At 38.0% G+C, this 24176-nt stretch overlaps 1 protein-coding gene across 1 annotated transcript in view; it reads left to right on the forward strand.

Moving 5' to 3' along the window:
- Nucleotides 1-9944: 9944 nt before the first annotated feature.
- The window catches only part of LOC150095985 (dehydrodolichyl diphosphate synthase complex subunit Dhdds-like), a 41394-nt gene continuing 27162 nt past the window's right edge, over nt 9945-24176 (forward strand). The window contains exon 1 of the mRNA XM_090409581.1: nt 9945-10119. Within this exon, the coding sequence (XP_090265707.1) occupies nt 9945-10119 (175 nt within the window). The remainder of the gene's footprint in view (nt 10120-24176) is intronic.

A 24176-nucleotide genomic window follows, 5' to 3' on the forward strand; every position in this document is an offset into this window, starting at 1 on the left:
GATGGCATGAACTTTCCTGATGACGGAATCGACTATGTCTTCTTTGGCGGTGAACAATGGCTTCTGTTCACTGTTCTGACTGCTGTTAAAAAAAAAAAAAAAAAATCAGCTAACGCCTTTTTATTCCCGTATACGGGGAGTAGGCGAGGTCATTCAGCCCTATCTAACTTTTGGAGACTCAGTGGGCAGTTCAATCTCCACTGGTACCAATCAGAGATAGATGGCCCAAGGCTATCACTAATTAAGCGGTACTCAGTGAAGAGAGACGGCTCAAATGTGCCGCCATCTCGTGGTTCCTAACCCTAACACAATATATTTAATGTCTGAAATAATGTGGGTTCTACAGTCGATTTTCTTGAGTTTACAGGACGAAAAACCCGAGCTTCCGGGAGGAAAAACCTGCTTGCCCGTGCCAGAGATCGACTAACTCGGGAACTGGTCGAAAAAAGACTTAGAAAAATTTCCTCTAGTCGCCGACTAGACTCGAAACCAAGTCTTCCTTCGTGCGGCCAAGCGCAGTGGTTGGCAAACGCCACATCCACTGAGCTACACAGGCTCTGCTGTTGGTGAATCAAAATCTCATCCAAAATAATAAATCTACGCACAAAATCAGTTTTATTCTCGTTAAAATGCTCTAAGCACTGTTCAGATATATTTTCATGAGAGTGTGTTTGTTATCTGCTGTGAGCAAGCTCGGCACCTATCTTGCGAAAGCTTTTTATATGCAATTCTTCACGCAAAATATATCCTACACGTTCTTTTGAAATGCATATAGTCTCAGCAATTTCACGTTTTGACTCACTGGTCATCCAATACCATATCGTGCACTTGATCAATGATTTCTGGTGTTGTTACACTCTTTGGACGTCCTATACGTGGATCATCTTCACAGCTGGTACGGATCCGTTTAATCTCGGCAGCCCACTTCTTAATTGTCGAAAGCGAAGGAGAAGAGTGCCCATACACTTCAATGAACTTCGAATGAATTTCTTTGGCTTTAAACCTTATTTTACAAAGAATTTTATAACCGCACGATACTCAATTTTATCCATTTCAAGGGATACAGACAACACTTTTGCTTCAGACAGCTGTGTAAAACAAACTACTTGATAGAACGACTTGCTATTTCACATGGATTCTTATGACAGATGTTCCAACTTAGTAAAAAAAATATTGCCGATAGTGTTGTCATCTATGGTCGAGGCCGAGACCTTTTAAGACCACCCTCTTGTATGAATAAACAGTGATAATAACAAAAGATAAGGGATGAAAAGTAGTCAAAATCCTTTACTTTTCATCGCCACATATTTTGAACCTTAAAAGATTTTTAAGCAGAGAGATCAGAGTTATTTTGAGAATACAACCTTCAACGTAGGAACTGCGTTGGTAATGCCCGACTTCAAAACATGATTTCTTAATAAAACATAAGCCATTGATGTACAGTACATCATAGAATCAGATTGGAATTGTTAGCTTTCCTTCGACCCGTTCCAGAGATAGTGGATCTCTCGGAGAGGAAAGATGTTTTTTCTTCATTAAAATCGAGATTTTCTTCTCAAGGAACTCAAGAAAATCGTCTGTAGAATCCATGTTATTTTCAGACAATAATGCTGCCAAGTGATATAATCAGGGATGCAAAATGGCGGCAGTTCACTGCTGTTCTCTTCTTCTTCCCGGATGCCGTTTAAAAGTACTAATAGTTAATGTTTATTTATTTATTTTTTTTTTGAAACAGTACACAACGAAATAGCGTGCAGAAACCTTTATCAAAAGTGACATGAAGAATGCGGATGGGCTACACATAACAAATTATAATTTTTAAATTATAATTTTTGTAGCTCAGTAGAAGTGGAGTTTGCACTCTATGGCGCTTGACCGCACGAAGAAAGGATTTGGTGGTTCAAATCTAGTCGCCAACTAGAGGAAATTTTTTAAGCCTTTTTTCGACCGGTTCCCGAGTTAGTCGATCTCTAGCACGGGCTAGCGGGTTTTTTCTTCCGGAAACTGGGGTTTTTCGTCCCGTAAACTCAAGAAAATCGACCGTCGAACCCACACTATTTTCAGACATTAAAAATATTGTGTTAGGGTTAGGGATCACGAGATGGCGGCACTAGCTTGCCGCCTTCTTCACTGTGTACCGATGAATCAGCGATAGCCTTGGGCCAGCTATCTCTCTGATTGGCTACCAGTGGAGATTGAACTGCCCACTCAGTCTCCATAAATTAGATATGGTAAACGGTCCCGCCTACTTCCAATACGGGAACAAATAGGCGTTCGCTGATTTTTTTATTTTTATTTTTTATTTTTTTTTAATTTTTAAAGAATTCGATAACTTTTACACATTAATAACTATGCAAATCAGCATAGTTATTAATTATCAAAATATATTCTAGCATTACATTTATTGTTAAGATATTTGCTATACAAAACATAAAAAAATCAGCTAACACGTTTTTTTCTCTTATGGGAGTAGATGAAGACTTTTAACCGTATCTAGCTTTTGGAGACTAAGTGGGCAGTTCAAACTCTACTGCCCATTAGAGATAGCCAATTAGAAATAGATGGCCCAAGACTATCACTAATTTTAGGTGGCAACCAATGAAGGGACGGCTACCAAGTGCTGCCATCTATTGATACCTAACCCTTACAGGATATATTATGTTCTGATATAGTGTGACTTCGACGGTTGATTTTCTTGAGTTTATGGAAAAACCCGAGTTTCCTGCTGAAAAAAATCCGCTTGCATCAACAGATGATTTAGTCTTCTAGAATTAAAAAATTTTGAATGCTGCCATTATGCTGAAATTGATGACATTCTGATGCATTTCTCATTATGCACACATCACTGAATCCAAATTGTATATCATAAAATGTGCGCAGCTTTTTTTTATTAAATTGCTTCCCAGCTATGGACGAAACAGGGATGAACATACCTATTATTTTAGTAGTGATCTAGCAATCTAAAATAACCATGAAAAGTTTAGTCTGGATGCATTTTAAATTCCTACAATAACATAAAGGAATTCATACTGATTTGGAAGAATGAAGGAATTAATGGGAATATATCTGATGGAAAGAGGTACTGTTTCTGTGTATTAAATTAGTGTAATATTTTTCCTTGTGCAAGTTATGCTGCTTATGAAAGACTGACTAAGCATCTGTCTGAGTAAGAAGCGGCAGACCTCTTGAAATTTTATATAGTCAACTCTCAACATAAACTCTTACGGACCAAAAGAATAGTTTGTTATTGGGAATTTCCTTTAGCATAACACTGATGCTATGAAACTCGAGTCCAGAAGACCTTTCTGTTGTTCGTTAAAGTGCTCGAGTAAGAACCTCCTGTGTAAGAATATTTGAATCATGTCACCACAGTCTATTTAGAAAGCGACCCAAAGTATATCAAATTTCATGCTATAAATCAGTACTAGCTGTATATTGTGTAAATGTATCATTATTTTTGTTATCAAACGCCAGACATAGTCAGACAGATCCACAGTTATGCTTGTGAGATTACATTACCAAGAGAACTGTGGCACATGACTCTTTATTAAAAAGATTTCCCATATCGTGAAATAAGTCTGCTACCAGTTTCAACCAGTGAGTTAAAGAGACATTGTCAATTACAAAAGAAATTTGTCAGACCACTCAACTTTCTGACATTGGTCAGCAGTCCAAATATCTCTGTTCAATCCAGTTGGTGTTTACAAAACGAACATTTTGAATATTTGATGTTCAGTACATTGAAGTGGACACACTCACACTCACCTGTTTACAGAGGCCTTTTAATTAAGATATCAATGATCATAGACTAATTTTCGAGTAATGAGCAATTTAGACAATGTCTTTACTAACACATGAAACGTTACCATTGCTGCTTCCAGCAGTCCCAGAAATGTTACTCTCCAGAATTCTCTAAAATGACCTATGATGTTTATGTGAAGAATGTACAAAAAGAACCTATTTCTCATCTTCCCCTTATGTGTTAGGGTCAATGGCTTGTTATAATCAAGTGTTATTTATTTATTCTTATGGCAAAAGCAGCACAAGATCAATGTTCACACCAGAAAGCCATTCCAGTGCCTCATCTGTCACCTTGTGGATGTCCTGGAAGCCACCGCCACCACCACCAAGAAATTGGGGTTTTGGGCAGTCATTCACAATATGAGCGATCGTCTGGGCCACAGGGAAACAGTCACAATAGCGGTTGTCTGGTAGTCTCCATTTATGCAATAGGTAGCCAAATCTGCCCTGGTTAGTTCTGGTCCTTTGATAGATGATCAAATCTTCCTAGGAAGGGCAAAACAAGGCTGCAGAGCACAGGGATCTTCAATCAGAAATTATTTGTTAGAAGATTGTTGGACCAGTGTTCTCTCCACATGTCAGCTATTGATGGTTAGGCAGCTGAAGAGAGTTATAATCAAATAATGTGACTGCATAGAAATCACGTTACCAGAATATGATGCTGTGACAACAACTTCACATAATGGATGGAATTTTAATCCAAAGAAAAAGCAGTCATCACTAGAGATATACGAAGGCTTTGTATTTTAATTGTGTATTTTTAATATTATTTATATTTAACATACCCATATACCTCCATATATATGTGGAGGTATGTGGGTATTTTGAATGCAACAATATCTTTAAATGCCACCATAGCAACAACACTGTCCTATAGTTGAAAAGACTCAAATTCCATTTGATATATGAACAACTTCTATAAAGGTCTTTGTTCTTGCAAGATAGACATAGTTGACTATTGGACAGCATTAATCCATATCGGATCTTCAATTAGGTTTCTATAAAGTCAAGAGTTTCTTGACCAAGATAGGCCACTAAGTGTAATACGTTAGAGAAGAATATTTCACTGGGGATGGATGAGGTTAAAATATAGAAGCAAACGAATATTATGAATGGCATCTTGGAATGGAAAGTTATTTTTATTTGAAAATTAACAAGATGAATTGGCTACTGGTGGAGTTTGTACTGTCCACTCAGTCTGAAAAGCTAGATAGGGTTGTAAGGCCTCACCTACCCCCTATAAGGGAATAAAAGGAGGTACCTTTTTTGTGTGAATCATAAAATTTTTGTAATTGTGCCAATAATATGTACTAATATTATGTAAATGTTTTATTAAAAATTTCGTATACATTTTATTTACTCTTTTTTTTTTTAAAAAAGTTTGCAGAAGAAATTTATACTTAAAATTGTGGGTTATATACTTACAATTTGTTGTCCTTATTCGGAAAACATTATCACACAATGAAGTAAAAATATTGATTAGAAATTTGAAGTATTTTGATATCTTTGTAGTTTTTGGTTTTTCCAGCATGCAAAAAATGGTATTGGCACTTATTATTTTACAATAAATAAATAAATAAATAAATAAATAAATAAATAACCCAGCAAATAGTGTTGGGTCAGTTGCTGTGTAGTTGGATTGTCTTTAAAAGTTAGGACTATATGGTCTCGCCTACCCCCTTTGGAGTTTAAATGGTGTTAATGTTAAATCTGCTGAAGCCTTTAAGTCCCCCAAAAGGAAGGCCACTTAACCATATCTGACTTCTGAAGACTAAGGGGAAGTAAAACTTCATCAGTCAATTAATAATATCTGATCTAATACTATGACAAATTGTAAATGGTAGCTGCTGAAGACATGGCAGAGAAGTGCTGCCATCTCAAGATCTATAACCTATCATAATATATTATTGTCTGAACATAGTATAAGTTTTACAGTGGATTTTCTTCAGTTACAGTATGAAAACATTGAGGTTTTGGGTAGAAAGAACACTTGCCTGTGCCTTAGATTGACTAAGGTGGAAGGAAGTATGATTACTCCCTATAGAGAAATAAAAGACCTTAACAGATTTTCTTTATTTATTAATTATTGCAAATCAGAAAAAAAAATCGGCTAATGCTTTTTATTCCTATCTACCTTGACTAGGACTACAACGCCATTGTAGTCCTAGTCAAAAGTCATAAGTTTAGGGGACTGAGCAATCAGTTATTTATTTATTTATCGTATGGCTTGTACACATGGTTAAAAGACAATAAGATAAAATACACATGAATATAGATAAGATATACATATATGATAATATGAATAAAAGAAAGTAAAACATCTACATTCAGGCAAATACAAATATGAAATTTATGACAAGCATCAGACAGAAGATTAATCATATTTTAACATTTAGGTTTTTAATCCAGTTGATCGCCTCTGGGGATCAAAGTTATCCTTAAAGTCTCCTAGATATGCCGTCAGCTCACATTCCTGTACTATATGGCAAATGGTTTGGGTCTCGGTTCCACAGGGACAGTGAGGATTTGGTATCTTACCACACTTTGAAAGTAAGTCTCCACATACACCATGGCCTGTACGAATCCTGTTAGCCGTTGTCCATATACAACGGCTAACAGGATTCGTATTCCTGGGCAGTATTCCTGGGCAGGTCAAGTTCAGGTGGTTTTTGGAAGATGTTTATGCAATTACGAACTTCAGGTGATACTGCTTGGGACCACAGTACATTCTATCTACTCACTGTACTGTCATTCTGGCTAAGAAGAGTATGGGCGGTTTTTATAACAGATCTTCTGGATTTTAGTCTATTAGATAAAGCATCTGGAATAAATTCACGTGTTGGGAGGATTTGGTTAATTAAAATTCTTTTATATTCACGAAGCAAGGCTTCCTGTGGTCGCAGTTCCAGAGGAGCAATATGGCTGTTGAGGTCTTCTACGGATTTTATTTCGATTGGTTTTGCGTCTTGTGCCTTTTTAAGGAATATTTTGCCGTCTCTTATCCATATAAACTGGTAATTTGTTTCTGTTTTTACTTTTCTTGTTTAGTAGAATAGTTTCTAATAATATGGGGTTAAGTATTTGGAAAAGTATATTGGGGTTTGTCGTGGTCTCCTTTCAGATCCTTGACTATATTGGTTTTTTAATCCTGCTAGCTTTTATAAGTGTAGTTTTTGTAGGGCTGTTGGTGAGTCGCACCATGACGGGAGGAGGACGGTAATTATTTTCACTTTTCCGTTTTTGTGGTAACCGATGTACTGACTGGATATCTTTTGATTGAATGGGAGCACACATTTTTTGGCTTGGTTGTATTACGGTGTCTTTAAGATGTTCTGTAGCAATTTCTGGGTGACCATCTATGATGAGATCATTTTTGTACTGCAGTTGGTTTAAGAGTTCGTACTGTTGCATTAAAGAGTTTAGTTCTTGTCGTAGTTCCGTTGTCTCTTTTATTAGATTATGCTGTCTTTCTGTTAGCTCTTTTACGCAGTCTTTAATTTCTCTAACGGTCTGTAATACATCTGCTACTGAGTTATTATTAAATTTAATAAATTTCTCAAATTGGTCGAATTTTTCGTAATCTGTATGGTATGTTTTTGAAATAGTTTTCCAATAAAATCGATTGTTTATTGTGTCAGCGATGTCGTCTAATAAAGTGATGGTGCTTTTTGTTTTCTGAAAGCCGTATTGGTTTTGTGAGATGATGTTGCACTTCTGTAAATAGTTCTGTAGTCTGGTGAGTGTTATTTTTTCTAGAATTTTTGAGATGACTAGTAGGGAGGCTATTGGTCTGTAGTACTGAGTATCGTTTCTTTTACTGTGTTTGTATATTGTCGCAATTATTGCAGTGTTTAATTGTTGTGGAATAATGCCTGTGTCGAATATTATGTTCACGAGTCTCAAAAGTATTGGATTTATTTGTTCAAAGTGTGTTATAAGGTCTGTGAGTCTTGTTTTGCCTATTCCTGGAGTGGTCTAATAAAAACGTTTCCCTCTATGGAGGTATCTGTAGCTAAAATCAGTCCGTGAAAGAGATATATTTATTACAGGAAAGATTGCGAGCTTATATTTCAAATTGTTGAAATGGTTTTCATAAATGGAACAATATATTTTATTCAGATCCTTTCTGATGTCACGTGCTGTATTTGAAGTGGGTATAATTTACGATGTATTCACTCACGCTTTCGAAATGAAATCCATGGTTATATTTCTTGTTAACAAATAAAATGAACAAAAAATGGAAAAGGAAGAAGAAAGAATATTGGGAAAATATTTCTGATACAGGAAATTAAGCTCGAAATTAAATCACGTGGCCTCAGGTCGCAACTCCTTTATAGTTAAACCGCTAACAGCACCATCATACACGAATTAAACTCCAAGTACGTATTATATTGCATGCGTCACATATCACAAACATCAATATAAGAGAATATGCGTTTTCTGTTTACAGGTAACATTTAGTTGATGCAAAGTTAAAAGTCCCTTTGGGGATGTCTCCCGTCTAGTTTATTATACATTACATTTTTAAATTTATCTTGGTTATGTTTATTATTGCGAATATTGGTAATATTTACATTTATCAATTTAAAATGTATAATTTAGATTGCATCAGCGATGTTGTAATACATAATACTTCTGCTCCATATATATATACGAACCATATATGAAGTGAGGTTCTACTTTTAACAGAAATCCGTACAACTCTACTTTATATAATCACTGCTTTAATTGTAATTGCCAGTTTTGTTATTTTTATTACTTTTTTAAAATGTACAAGGAAGTCCCACAGCCCAAAAATCGATGATAACAAATTCACATTGGGTGTAAAGATATCTTCTTTAAGGCAAGCATATTTTAAAATTTCCACCTGGTATTTCTCCGGGGGTCTCGTTCCCGTACCTCTGCTGGGGTAGGGGAGGGGAATGTGCGTCGCAAACAAAGCTCCCTTCGAGTGATGTCTCACACGATGATGATGAACCACTGACCACCGCGGTGCCCTGTCCAACTTGCTTTCCTGTTATGACATTCTCTATTCCATTCACAACCACATCAATCTCACACAGTCCACTCTGCTCATTCACATCACTTTTGCCTTCCACTTACTTTGCATCACTCATTACACTTCCTTCCAACAGCAACCTTCACAAATGAATATACCCTGCTTTCCAAGCAGGGTATATTCATAACCTATCACAATGCCTGTAGTGATAGGGAACTCCGTCGCTTCCCTTATCGCTGCCGTTTAACTTGGACACAGTTGTCCTGACTTGGGAGCTTCATATCCCTCCAACTTACATCGGCTACAAACAGGAGACTCATTACATGACACGACGCACCTAGGTATTCGTTGACTCGTTTGTAGCCGATGTAAATTGGAGGAATATGAAGCTCCCATGTCAAGGCAAGTGTGTTCAGGTGAAACGGCAGCAATAAGGGAAGCGACGGAGTTCCCTATCACTAGAGGCATTATGATAGGTTATCATGTTGCAGGCCTATCTGTTCGGCAAACTCAATTTGGCAAATTGAGTTATTCCAGGTCAGCAATCAGTGTACCGCACTGAGATGGATTTGCATCTCATTGTCTGCTACCCACAGTGAACGAACTACCATACTCACCAAACGTGACTATAGCAGTGCTACGAACGATAACATGTAAAATCTGCCACTCTTCTGCCGACAAGTTGCATGCACAGTTCTGGGGATCTACTGGAACACGAATCTGCACAAAAACCTTCACAATTGAGATTCACAACACGGGTTTTCCATCATAGGACTGCAAAATGCAAGCCCCACAGTACCTGAACCAACAAGCTACGTCGTCTTCAGTGGTGCAAAGAGCGTGTACAGTGGGACATGGAAGCTTGGAATGCTGTGTTACGGAACGATGAATCATTCTACACCGGTGTTTCAAAACGTGGGGCGTACGCCCTACAGGGGGAGATGAATATTTGGGGGAAATTAGAAAATGATGTTGCATTCGTCACCTCATCACCGATATAGTAAAAAAATCAACATTGTCAGCGCTTTTGTGAACTATTGCTACACAAAATCGTACTCTTGAAGCTAGTTATGAAATTTCTCTGTTCATAGCTAAATCAGGAAAAAATCATACAATTGGGAAGGATTTAATAATTAAGCCAACAATGTCAACGGTTCCGAAAACAGTTCTGGAGAAAGATGTCAAAGGAATGCCACTGAGCAATAATACTGTTTGCAAAAGAATAGATGAGATGGCTAAAGATGTGGAAACACAACGTGTTGAAAAGTTGAGATCAAGGAAATTCTCAATACAGATGGATGAATCAACTGTAAGAGACTGTGAGTCTGTATTGATGGCCTATGTAAGATATATTGAAAATGGCGAATTTACTGAAGAGATGTTGTTCTGTGAAGCATTGAAAACTATTACTACTGCCCTTGATATATATACAATAAACTCCAAAATGATTTAGATGAAGCTCAAATATCAATGAAAAATATTACATGTGATACAGATGGTGATCCTGTTATGATGGACAAAAAACGTGGCTTTTTAAAATTAATGAAGGATGACAATCCTGAAATTATGCTTGTGCATGACGTTATTCAGAGAGAAAATTTACTTTCCAAGAACTTTCACCAGTTCTAAATGAGATGTTGAATTCAGTTATAAAATGTATCAACACGATCAAAGCTAATGCCAAAATCTTCACAATTTTATGAGATAAAACTGCTGATCGTGTAAGGCTATTGCTTCACATCGAGGTGAGATGACTGTCAGAGAGGAATTGTCTGCGGACATTCATGGAACTATTTGATATTCTTAGTGAGTTGGTTAATGAAGAGAAAAGAAACTCCTACAAACATGCAGGAGTTTCTTTTCTTCATGGTCAAGCATTTGTAAGTTATTTGACAGATATCTTTGAGAAGCGGAATATGTTAAATAAGCAACTGACTGCAAGAAGCAAATAAGACCTTTGTTGATGCAAAGGCTATTTGGCTTCGTTGCATTTCTACAATTATGTGAAAAGAATGTTTCAGCCAAATAATTTCACCAATTTTACTGGCTGTACGTGTTCTTGTGGATCTCCTGAACAAAATGGCCTGTTATTTAAATGACTTAATGATTAAATGATTTTCTGATTTAAAATAAATTGATTTCCCATCGTGGATAACTCAGCCAATGCTAGTGGACGTAACTATTGTGGCTACGAAGTATCAAGAAGAACTCTCAGAATGAAAATGATGAATCTATTAAAACGTTATTCAACATAAAATGAACAATGGCATATCTTTGTGACGAGACAGACACGAAATACCCAAATTCAACTAGTTTTACAAGAAAATTACGGTTGCCCTTCCGTCGTCATATTTAGTTGAATGTGGCTTTAGTGCTGTAAAGGACTTGTTACCGAAAACAATAAATTGTCTGGATATCACAAACCGCGTGGATTTGAGATTGAAATCGACTAAATTAGTAGCTCAAATAAAAACTGTTTGCAGCAGACATCAAGCTGAAGGATCACATTAACATGAACATCTTCGAGAGGTATCTGAACATTCTGGACAATGCAGATCATTCATCTTTATGACATTTCTACAGAACTGACCATTGTGTCTTTCAGTATGACAATGCACCATGTGTTAAGGCTGCTATCGTAATCCCCAACCATGAAATTCTGAGGTGGCGGTGTGATGGTGTCGGCCTAGTTGGCCGAATGGACAGCGTATCCGTTCTCCAGGCCACAGGCTGGTTCAAATCACGCCATGGGCACAGTGCTTGTGATTGTCCGGATATTTCTGATTGTCCTATTATACCTTCCTGTAGGCATATAATTAAGTCTCAGATTTAATTACATGCCTATAGGAAGTGGTCCAAAATTCCAATTGATTGCAATGTACCCCGTAGCATTGCTACAGTCATCGCAGCACAATGAGTTCCTACATCTTATTAAGGTGAGCGACTTGGCTGTTTATTCCTCACACTGTGATGTCCGTTAACTTCGTTCCAATTAATGTGTGTATGTGCGTCAGTGTGTGTGTGTGTGTGTGTGTGTGTGTGTGTGTGTATGTATATATATGCATGGAGGTTGATTTACTCGGTTGTTAAACATATTTTTTTTAAAAAAATTGAATGACCTTAACCGAGAGCAAAGGAAAAAGATTTAGTAGTATCACACTACTAGTTTCGTCATTTTACATCCTTCTTCAGGTATTTTTATAAAAGGGAAGAAAAAACATTAAACATTGAAGACGAAAACTGTGAACAGCACAGGAAAGTCATATACATATTTAACGTGAAAACGTTGGTTAACGTATTCAAAGCTGTTCCTTCGTAGGCCACATTGTTGGGTGAGTGCGTGCGTATAGCATCTCGTGAGCGTCAGTATTTGATCACAGCAGAATGACAGTCTGGAAGGTTGTAGCTTAAATTATTATTTAAATGTACAGGGTTGAGGATAATTTCTCTAGAATGTACAATTTGTCTTTCCAATTCGTCATGGCAACGGAAAATATTGTTAGATCTATCCTAAAGGATTGTATGACTATGGTTTTCATCATCAGAATCGACCGAAAAAAGGATATGACTGGATAAAGCACTGGCACGTGTTCTCTTGTAAGCGATGTCCTTCCTGTGCTCTTCCATAAATAATTCAATAGACTTATCCGTCTGGCCAAAGTAAGGAATGTCGCATTCACACCATATCTTTCCCCCCCCCCCACCCCCCCCCCCCCCCACCCCCCCCCCCCCCCACCCCCCCCCCCCCCCACCCCCCCCCCCCCCCACCCCCCCCCCCCCCCACCCCCCCCCCCCCCCACCCCCCCCCCCCCCCACCCCCCCCCCCCCCCACCCCCCCCCCCCCCCACCCCCCCCCCCCCCCACCCCCCCCCCCCCCCACCCCCCCCCCCCCCCACCCCCCCCCCCCCCCACCCCCCCCCCCCCCCACCCCCCCCCCCCCCCACCCCCCCCCCCCCCCACCCCCCCCCCCCCCCACCCCCCCCCCCCCCCACCCCCCCCCCCCCCCACCCCCCCCCCCCCCCACCCCCCCCCCCCCCCACCCCCCCCCCCCCCCACCCCCCCCCCCCCCCACCCCCCCCCCCCCCCACCCCCCCCCCCCCCCACCCCCCCCCCCCCCCACCCCCCCCCCCCCCCACCCCCCCCCCCCCCCACCCCCCCCCCCCCCCACCCCCCCCCCCCCCCACCCCCCCAATGAAGAATTGCAAATGAAAAAGCTTTGTGCAAGATGGGTGCCGCACTCGCATGAAAATCTCTGAAGAGTGCTTGGAGCGTTTTAGCAAGAATAAAACTGATTTTTTGCGTCAATTTATTACTATCAATGAGACTTGGATTTACTTTTACACAACAGAATCCAAACAGTTGTCAAAATAGTGGGCAGAAGTCGGTTGTTCAGCGCCAAAGAAGACGAAGTCGTGTCATCGGTGTTTTGGGATGCTAAAGGCATAAACATGGCAGCACTTGTGTGCCAGTCTCTTCGTTGGTTGCTGCTTACAATTAGTGATAAACTTGAGACAGCTATCTCTGATTGGCTGCCAGTGGAGATTGAACTTTGCACTCAGTCTCTAAAAGCTAGATAGATTTTTTAAAAAAGGCCTTACTTCTTCCCTATAAGGAAATAAAAGGCATTAGCTGATTTTTTTGGGGGCAGTTATTTAGCAATTTAGAAACAACAAAATCTTTAAAATTTTCATTAAGCATTTCTTTAAACTTTTTTATAACAACTCGCAGTTGATTAATATTGTTTATACTCCTCAAAGAACATCAGTTAGACAGACCCCACTTCATGGAAAAACCTTGGTTCGTATACCGTCATGACGTGAAGAACCTTTATGAAGCTTTTGAATCAAAGATGAGTTAGCTAGTCTCATATGGGAGTGGAGGATTTTCCCCATGGAAACTCCAATATTTCGTGCCGGAGACGCGAAGAACCTCGAATCAGGACTTTTGAATTAAATGCGAATTCGCCAGTCTCATACACGAATACATACATCTAAAGACATAAAATAGTATTCGACATGGAAGACAACAGGAAACCACTTTGTAGATAATTTCTTGGTTGAGTAACATTGCTACCCCACCAACGAAAGTAATAGTGACAGTAATTTTATTAATTATAGATGAGTGCCTGCATGTTCTGTTGAAATGGCGGGTTATTCTATAACACGAGTCCTCAAAAAGAAATACGATTACAGGTTCGATTCCAGTCCTAAGGGAACTATTCTTTTTTTTCTTCACTCAGTTGCCAATTTAGTAGATCTCTGGCATTGGAAAATAGGCTTTTTTTTCTGAAACTCTGATTGTTAGTTCTGTTGCTTAAAAAAAGATATATGGCCTCCTTTCGTTGCGATGACTCCAGCATTTCTACAGGGTATACTTTCCACAAGCGTACGACAGCAATCGATGGGAGTTTTGGACCATTCTTCCTGTAGACATGAAATGAGGTCCTGGACCGTTGTCAGACGGACATCCCTTAACCTCACTCGACGCTCCAGTTCATCCGATAGGTTTCAGCTGGGTTCAGTTGTGATCAGTGTTCTGTGGAAACCAGTGCTGTGGCGTTCATGTCCACAAACAACGCAATTACAGCAGCAGCCTTATGCCACGGTGCATTGTCTTGCTGAAAGCGACAATTGATCAGTTCGGTATAAAAGCCAAAAAGCTTTGCATTGTCTAGATTGTATTCTAATGTATTTGTGCAAAGTTTCAGAGTATTTGGATCACTGATGATGTTCCACAAGACCGTAAACAAAGATACTTTAATTTTATTCATCCCGTATATTCAATCTCTATTAGATAGTATTTTTTTTATATTTTCCCCGCTTTGTTTTTCATTTACTTATTATATTATTGGAAATAAAGAATTTCAATATATATATATATAAATAAATTTTTTTATATAGGAAATGATCTGTGAATGGAACCTACAAAATGCAAATGATAATTTAGGAATGCAAGATCAAAATAACAGTGGGCATGAAAGCAACGTCGCCGAGCTCAGTTATGCAAATAAGGAAGAAAGAATAGAAATGTTTTTGAAGTCTGTAGAACAAAAACGATATAAGTATTTGAAATCATTAGTGAAATAGTTCGCTGAAATGGAGTTTTAGACAGAAAAAAGCACTTGGTAACTTTAAATATTCAGAAATGCGCGAACCACTTCGTCTGCCAGCAGAACTGGACTGACATCTGCGATTTTTTTCCCTTTTCCTTTTTTTGTTGTTTATTTTTAATTATGTACTTAGGTAGTATTAGCATTTTCTTTTCAGGAACAATAACACAGTTTAAAATAAAGTTTCGAAAAATTAACAACGCCACACTAAACCTACAATGAAAAAATCAGACATAATTTTGAACGTAAAAGTATTTTTCAAATGCAAAGTTTGAATCACCATATTTTAGTTTAACTGATTAATCCAGTCAAATAAGAGGCTGATAAAAATACATACATATATTACAAAGAAGCATACATATATTACAATTTGTATGCATGTATGTATTGTTTTTCGCAATAATAAAAGAAATTACAATTGAACTGACCTGACTACTGGATACCCTATCACTATTATTGATACGAACCTTATATACGCTGGCATCAGTAATGGCGATACGTTATTTCTATTTGATATACTGTATTTTGTTTTTAAATTTTGATAGTGTCAGTTGGGATACTAGTGCTACTAAATTAGTAGTACCTGAATGAAATGAATATTAGGATATCAAAATGCGTTATTCTTTTATAGTGAAACATTTTGAAATTTAAAGTTTAGCAGGAACAGGTAAGCACTCAAAACATCAGTTTTGGAGAACCTCCCTCATTAACCACTTTCGATGTCTCGTGAAATGCGGAAGATTTTGTGAACTCTGCATCAAAGCAGATTCAGCAAGCAGTCTATGCCCCAAGAACAGATGAAGAAAATTGATTCTGAATGGAATTAAGTGACAGAAAGATGCAAAGGAATGGACTTTCATCAGTACATCTGCAAACAAATCTTTTTAGGGGAAAGTAGGGAGAATAGGAGGTCTTGTAAACACAATGATCTACAGTTACATCCCATTTATCTCCAGTCTCCTACAGAATAATGGCTATAACTTTTAACTCAAATCCAAAAACAACTATACCTACGCACCCATTGAGACTTCAGATGAAATCTCCAAGAATGCTTTCTTCAATATTTTTCAGGCTACCTCTACCTCTCCTCAACGCACGTTCTCCCAGTTACGAAGAGAGCTTTCGATGTAAAAATTGGATCAAATGTTCCAGAAATTACAAAAGAATGGAGGACCATTCACATGTTACAATAATTCAAATGAAAATAAACATCACCTAACTGAATTATGCAATATGACAAGCACAATTTTCAAAATGTGAAAGAAAATCAAACCCAGAACTATCTAAAAGAAATTAAACTACACAAAGTGCATAAAACCAGAGAAATATAGAAAATGGCTAATTTCCAGTACACCAAAGAAAGGAAATCCGAAAGTTGAGATTCAAAGGAAAAACGACAAGATACGTAAACACAAAAATGTAGAAAATCTTCATATGGTTGAAGTATTTTGAAAATACTCCTCTCATAAGAAAAAAAATCAATAATTCATCATTACTCTTCATTTTTTTTTAAAATAAGTATCCTTTAGTTGGTGCCTGGATGAGGCTGTTCTCCTCCATTAACCAGTACACTGCTTTAGGTGATACCGGACTACTTGTCCATTCGTTTCTTGGCTAGTTTTACGGCCTCTCCTCTCGGAAGGGAACCAACTGCAGTTGCTAGAGAAAGTAGTAGACTAAGCACATAAGTAATCTCTGCTTTGCAGATAATGTTGCGCTAATCGACTTTAACATTCAGGTTGACCCAAACTTCCCGGAAAATTTATTTAAAAAAAAAGAAAATGTTAGCATTGATTGGATTTGAAGTCAACAGCAGTAAAACCAAAGTCCTTAAATCGAGAAAAGACGAACCATTCACCTAAATAATCACATTTCTAAGAAATAAACGATTATCAATACCTTCATAATTACATCCATACTATTACATGCACGAAGCCTTTCTTTTCCATAAATGCCTAACTACTTTCTCGATATCCAAACTTGTCATCAAAAACACTAAAATTCTTCTCTATAAAGCTAAATTTGGTTCCGAGATATGGAACATCACCATTCAAAGTGCGATTAATATCATCAATATCGTTGTGACAACATGCTTTTGACCAATATTTGAACATGCATGGCAATATCGCATTTCTAATACCATCATTGTCGAAGAAAAAGCAGCAAATACTTCTAGTAGCTACAACTGAGGACAGTTAACTGAGGTGGCTGGGACACCGACTAAGACTTCTACCCTCACTTATATTCAGTATTCTTGCTCACCGCACACCAAGTAATAGACACAGAGGAAGAAAAAGGCCAAGAAACAGTTTTCGTAACACATAAGTACGAGTATAATATCACCTTTTTGAAGATGACATTATGAACCGTTTAACATTTGCTAGTTAGCACCACAGAGCAACTTCGCTCATCGTTGTTATAACTTGCATATTTTTGTTTAAACTTCTCTCCGCATACTTGAATAAACATTTATAACACAAGAAACGGGATGAAAAGTTGTTAAAATCCTTTATTTTTCATAGCCATATATTTTGAATCTTAAATGTTTTGAACTTCATTATAGAGATTTTGAGAATACAAGGTATTACATTAGTCAGACCCCGATTAACGCTGCTTCACTATAACGCGATTTTTTCCGAATGCTAAAAAAGCGCTAAATATCACATGATTCAATATAACGCGGTTACTCGAAGCCTAAAGAAAAGCACCAAATTTAAGCTGATTCAATTTATCCTTGTATTTCCTTTGATTCGTATAAAATACGATTATTTCAGAACCAGAACCAATCGGCGAAGGGTTAAAACAAAACAAAATCGATAGAAAAAAGAATTTGTCTCGACATTAAAATGAAGGTGCTAAGGGGATTAGAATAATATGAACGTCACGTTGACATTGGAATCGCTTTGAATTTGTCGACTTCTGCTATACGAATGATTTTAAATATCAAGGACAAAATTAAGTTCAGGAACCACAACCACAACGTCTTCTGCAACAAAGGTAACCCGATCCAGAAGTAATGTTTCAGGAAAAATGGAGAAGTGTCTTTCCATTTGGATTAATGATGAAACCGAAAGCAACATGCCATTAAGTCATGCAATAATCATGGAAAATGCCAAAAGTATTTCAATCATATTCAAAAACAAAGAGAGGATGCGAGCGAAAACTTTGCAGCTAGCAGAGGTTGCTTCGATAGATTTAAAAAAGAAGCAACCTCTACAACATTCGAATCACGGGAGAAGCGGGGAGTGCAGATACTGAGGCTGCTTCAGTCTTTCCATTAACATTAAGAGCCATAATCGAATGAGGAAATTATCCTCCCGAACTAGTTTGGGAAGAGAATGCCAAAGCGCACATTTATATCCCGCGAACAAAAGCGAGCACCAGGATTCAAAGCTGCAAAAGACCGTTTAACCCTTCTTCTGGGCGATAACTTCAATGATGATTTCAAAATAAAACCGTTGTTTGCGTATCATTCCAAAACACCAAGAGCCATGAAAGGAAAGTTAATATAAAATAACTTAAAATTAAAGTAAAACTTATTTATTCTTGGTCGCGTGTTCCCCTATCCCTATTTACTATGTCTTAAAATGATCTCGTTTTAACGGTGTTTCGTTTACCGCTTTGCTTCTAGAAATACATCCGGAGTGTTTTTTGAGGTATCACTGTACTTGAAAATATAACCCCTTAATAAAATAATAATGTACAGCACATCATATAGGCAGATTTCAATTAACCATGCCAGAGATCAACTATCTCTGGAACTGGTTGGTAAAAGGTTCAGAAAAAGTTCCTCCAATGGGCAACTAGACTTAAACCTAAGTCTATCTTCAAGTGGCCTAGCACGGAGGAAGCAAACATCACTTCCACTGAGCTACACAGGACTTACACAAAGCCTTACATGGTTTACTTAGTCACACCAGCCTTATAAGGTTTATTCAATTTTCTGTTTATTTTAGGAAGAGTACGAAGATAGCCAGGACAATCTGGTGAATAAAAAAAAAAACATTTGATCACTTAAAAGGACAAGAATTGCTATTAAGATTTTCCCACCATTTAGCTTTCTGTAATCTGTTAAATATACGTAGCCTGCTTGTTTATTATGAACTGCCTATTTTTATAATAACTGTAAAAAATTGCAGTTTTGATTTGTTATGATTATATACAGCACAATCGAAGGCAGGTTTTTGGGGAGAGGTCGAGGAATAGGTTCAAGATGAGCTCACAAAGATGGGTGTCTTTGTGAGCTCATCTTTGTGCAGAATTTCAGATTTATGCCCTCTTCGTGTTTCAAATGTCAAACTTCCTGTCTCTTTAAATCAGCGAAACATGGATCACACTGAATATGATATCATCGGGTATTTTCGCAAACTCTCTATGGATCTGCACTCTGGAAGTGGAAAGCAACGCACGTTCAGGCAAAGTGAAACCCATAGCACAAGTCAGTCGAAGTCCTTCCTTTGTACCAGCTTACGGCTGATGGTGTATGCAATATTCAAAATCTTTTCTCGCTCACAGTGCCATAATTCCCCCTGTTGATTATTTTTTAAACTATTGTTTTATTGCCAAAAATCGTTTCTCCACTTCAATGAGTATTTCGCAAGAATCCACATCCCAGCATCACCACTTTGGATTTTTGGATTTGGAGCAAGCTGTGGCGGCGTTTAATTTAGATGTTCTGTGTGCCGCTATAGATATCTCGCCGTACAGACTTCGTGCTTGCCAGAAGGCGAAAGAAGAATACTTCGAACATTGAGTGTTGCTATATGTTTCAATTGTATGTACTGAAAGCTGTAAACGATTTACTGATTAAAGGTTTGTCCGCTGTTCTAGTTGTTAACAGTGTTTCGGGCTACACTAGGTATATATGAAAAGCCAGCAATATACATGATCGGTGCTGCCGTTTGTAGACATTTCTCAGTGTCATTATAGCAAACAATTCATTATAACAAATTATTTCTGTTGTTCCTATGATTCACCTATAGATAGAGTTGATTTAATATATTATTAAGTATATTTTAATGTTAATAATTACACTCTTGCATAACATGATACTGTTACCTAACTGGATGAGACTTTCATACGTTTTGGAACTCTTATATGTAAACTTCAGAAACCAATTTCCTGAACAGGTGGATAAGTAGAAAATGACCAGTTTCTATCTCATAAGCTAAGATCCCTTCTCCCAACCATAGGGTTGTGTTATGGAGAGTACACATCAAAGTGACTTTCCTAAAAAAAGTTACATTTAAACGAATGTTGCTTCAGGCTGAATGTAAGCTGGGCTACACGAAGAAATCTCGCTCATTTACAAATATAAATAACTTTCCATTCCTAGATTCCATTTGCTATATCCGGTTGCTGCTATATTTTAATCCTCCTCATCCAGTAAAACATATTTCCCTTACATGCTACGCGTAATGGCTTATCTTGGTCAAGAAACTCTTATCTTATAGAAACCAGATTGATGATCTGATGTGGATTCATACTGTCTAATAGTCAACTATGTCTATCTTGCAAGAACAAAGACTCTTATAGAAGTTCTTCACATATCAAATGGGATATGATTGTTTTCAACCAAAGCAGAATATTGTTGCTTTCATGGCTTTTAAAGAAATGCTTGCATTTGAAATACCTCCATATAATATGGGTATTTAAAATACAAATATTACATCAAAAATATGACACAGTAAAAATACAAAATCTCCAAATATCCAGCAATGACAACTTTTATTTTTTGCTTGGATTAAAATTCTTTCCTCTGTGTGAAGTGGTTTTGAACTACTGGTGAGTTAGACAGTATCATATTCAGGTAATGTGGTTTCTATGAAGTAACATAAGTAAGTTAAAAAAATTGTGATGACATGTAACCGTTTGGACGCCAGGTTACTGTGCACCAGTCTGGAAAAATGCCTTCACACAACATCTTTGACTCAGAACGGAACATAATATGCGCACGTTTAGTGTACCCCTGAAATCCATCCTTAATTCCATGGTTACCAGTATTTACCAACATATCCCCACCAAATATATGAAAAATGACAGTCTTCAATAAAAGTATTGTAGAAAATAACAAATAACTCCCTACTGCCTCCCCACTCAACACTTATAACCCCACCCCTAGAACTCGGGTGAAGTCATGATATCCATTTTGGGATATAACCAGAACCTTTCCTTTGCCCAGCCCTTCTACTTACGACCTGTCGAAACAAGAATGGGCTATCTACTTGCCATTAAATGGTCCTCTTGTGAAAGACCCTATAGTCGCCAACCAGGCTTCATTTTTCGTAGAAGGTCCTGGACAATACAATTAGGGTGAACCAGGAGATATGCGGCTGTCTTTTTTTTTTATGTTTGGCCCATATACAAGAGGTTGGCTGGTCAACCTATAGTACTTTAGTACCGTATATGAGTAGTGGGATGGGAAAGGAGAAACCTGTTGACGTTCGATTTAAAAGCTGGCATATTGTATTCCTTGGGAAATACGTCAGGGGAAGACTGTTCCACAGTACAGCAGTAGCATGAATAAAAGAGAAGGGAAAGAAACTTGTCCTTTGGGTTTCAAGGTGTACTGTGAATGGAAGTTGGGAGGTGGCTAAACCTGTTCCATGGGTTTAGTACAGAGTGGAGGATTTATTGATGCTGTTTCAGATGAGCATTTTTCATGAAAATATATGTACAATATACAAATCGCAAAGATTAAACGTCTATGTTAAAGTGGGGGAGTGAGTTGGTAAGAGATGGATCATTTATCAGTCTAATTGCTGGAATATGTCAAACAGCCTTTACCGTGAATGAAACCATACTCTCCAGACTATCAAACATATCATCAGTGACTGCCTCCTTCGCCGTTTCCACGGTGACCTTTAGGAGATAGATCAAGTGTCGAAGGAGGGTCTAGACTGACTTCCAACATTGAACATTGAAGTATAGCCTGTACTCTGCCATATGAATAAATAAAATAAACATGAAATCACATTACTTGACTAACAAATAAGGGGAAGATGAGAAAATATATATTTTTTTGCATTCTTCAGTATCGCCATGAACATCACAGGTGATTTTGGTCACTTCCAGAGTGTAACATTTGTGGGACTGTTGAAGGCAGCAATACCAACTTTTAGAATGTTAGTAAACACATCTAAATTGCTCATTACTCGAAAACGAGTCCGTGATGACCACTGACGTCTTACGTGAACTGTGTCTGTAAACAGATGAGTTTGAGCAGAGGTTAGTTAGTGTCCATGTCAATGTATTGAACACTAAATATTCAAAATGTTCTTTTTGTAAACACCACCTGGAGTGAACAGATTTTTTGGGCTGCTGCCCAATGTCAAAAGGTTTTATGGTCTGATAAATTTCTTTGTAATTGACAATGTCTCATTATTTTAGTTGCTCAGCAACTTGTTTCACAATCTGGGAGATCTTTTGTATAAAGAGCCACGTTCTGCAGCTTCTCTTTCTCATGTAATCTCACAACATAACCATAGATCTCACTGGTTTCGTCCAGCCTATGATGACAACAATAATGATCATTTGCACAACAGAAAGCTAAAAATGGTTCAGAGAGAGAGTATGAACAGTATGAAATGGGAATATACATTGCGTTGCTAACTAGACTGTGCTGGCATGATACAAATCTTATACAGTCGATTCTTATCATACTAAACACCTATAAGAAATGCAACTACTTTAACAGACTACAGACTAAAGATACCAAGTATACCAAAGCTAATTAGTATCTTTGGTATACTTGGTGTGTGTATATATATATATATAGCATCATACATCTCCATAAATGAATAACAAAACAAGTTCGAATCTAGTCGCCGGATAGAGGAACTTTTTCTAAGCTTTTCTCGACCGGTTCCAGAGATAGTCGATCTCTGGCACGGGCTAGCTGGTTTTTCCTCAAGGAAAATCAAGAAAATCAGCTCTCGAACCCACACTATTTTCAGATAGCCTGGGATCACCAGATGGCGGCACTTACCAGCCGCCTTCTTCACTGCGTGCCGATTAATTAGTGATAGCCTTGGGCCAGCTATCTCTGATTGGCCACCAGTGGAGTTTGAACTGCCCACTCAGTCTCCAAAGGTTAGATAGAGTTCAAAAACGACCTCGCCTACTCCCTATATGGGAACAAAAAGGCGTTAACTGATTTTTTTTATACATACATATATATATATATATATATATATATATTCATAGACAATTTAATAAAATGAGGGGAACGAGGGTAATTATTATGGGAGATTTCAACAACGGTAACATCGATCGGAAGGAGCAGAGGACAAGTGAGGAAGGAACTGGATTTCATTCAGTTACCAAGGGATAACTTTCTGAGACAGCATGTAATGGAAAATACTTGGGGTTCGAGAGTGCTTGATCTAGTAAGAGCATCTGAGAATTTGACTGTAATGAATATGACCATGTTGCCACCTATTGGTGAGAGTGATCATGACCTGGGAGGTGGCTAAATGTGTGAAATTTTCGATTAAGACAGGGAACATGTGGAATTACCGTGCTGCCAAGTATGACAAGCTTAGGCGATGGCTCGGTTCAGTGCCATGGCATGTAAAACTGCAAGGGCTGGATGTTGATAGGGCATGAGAAGTGGTCAAGGAGCATTTGCAGGAGGTTATGGCTGACTGAATACCTAGAGTCCGAATAATTAATCAAACAGTGGTTAAATGGATGAATAACACCATTAAACTTGAGTTGCAAAAAAAGAAACAACTGTGGAGGTAATTTAAGGAGAATGGTGACCTGCAGGCACATGAACGGTATAAAGCACAGGCCAGAAGGGTAACGAGTGTGGTAAGAAAAGCAAAAGCGAATTATGAAAGGAAATTAGCCATGAGAATCCCATTAGCTAAAGAGAATCTTGATGGTAGGGAGGTCACTGAATCAGTCGATATAGTGGAATTGCTAAGTGAGCACTTTGGAAGAGTATATCATCCAATTGGTGACATTGAAAAAATAAAGGAACGATTAGTTTATACGGGAATTGTGATGAATGAAGTGGAGGTGAATAGTCTATTACAGAACCTTAATGTGAATACATCTGTGGGATTGGACGGTATACCAGCACGAGTCTTACGTGAAGCAGATAAAGAATTGTCAGTGCCTTTGACTATATTGTTTAATCTGAGTCTCGGGTCTCGTTTAGTCCCGAAGGTGTGGAAAAAGGGGAAAATAGTTCCATTGCATAAAGGAGGATCCAAGACTACTGTTCCAAATTACCGACCGATCAGCATATCAGGAGTCGTT

The sequence above is a fragment of the Typopeltis vanoorti genome, chromosome 19 (genome assembly GCF_054136105.1).
Source record: "Typopeltis vanoorti isolate ZY-2024b chromosome 19, IOZ_Tvanoo_1.0, whole genome shotgun sequence".
Taxonomy (NCBI): Eukaryota; Metazoa; Arthropoda; class Arachnida; order Uropygi; family Thelyphonidae; genus Typopeltis; species Typopeltis vanoorti.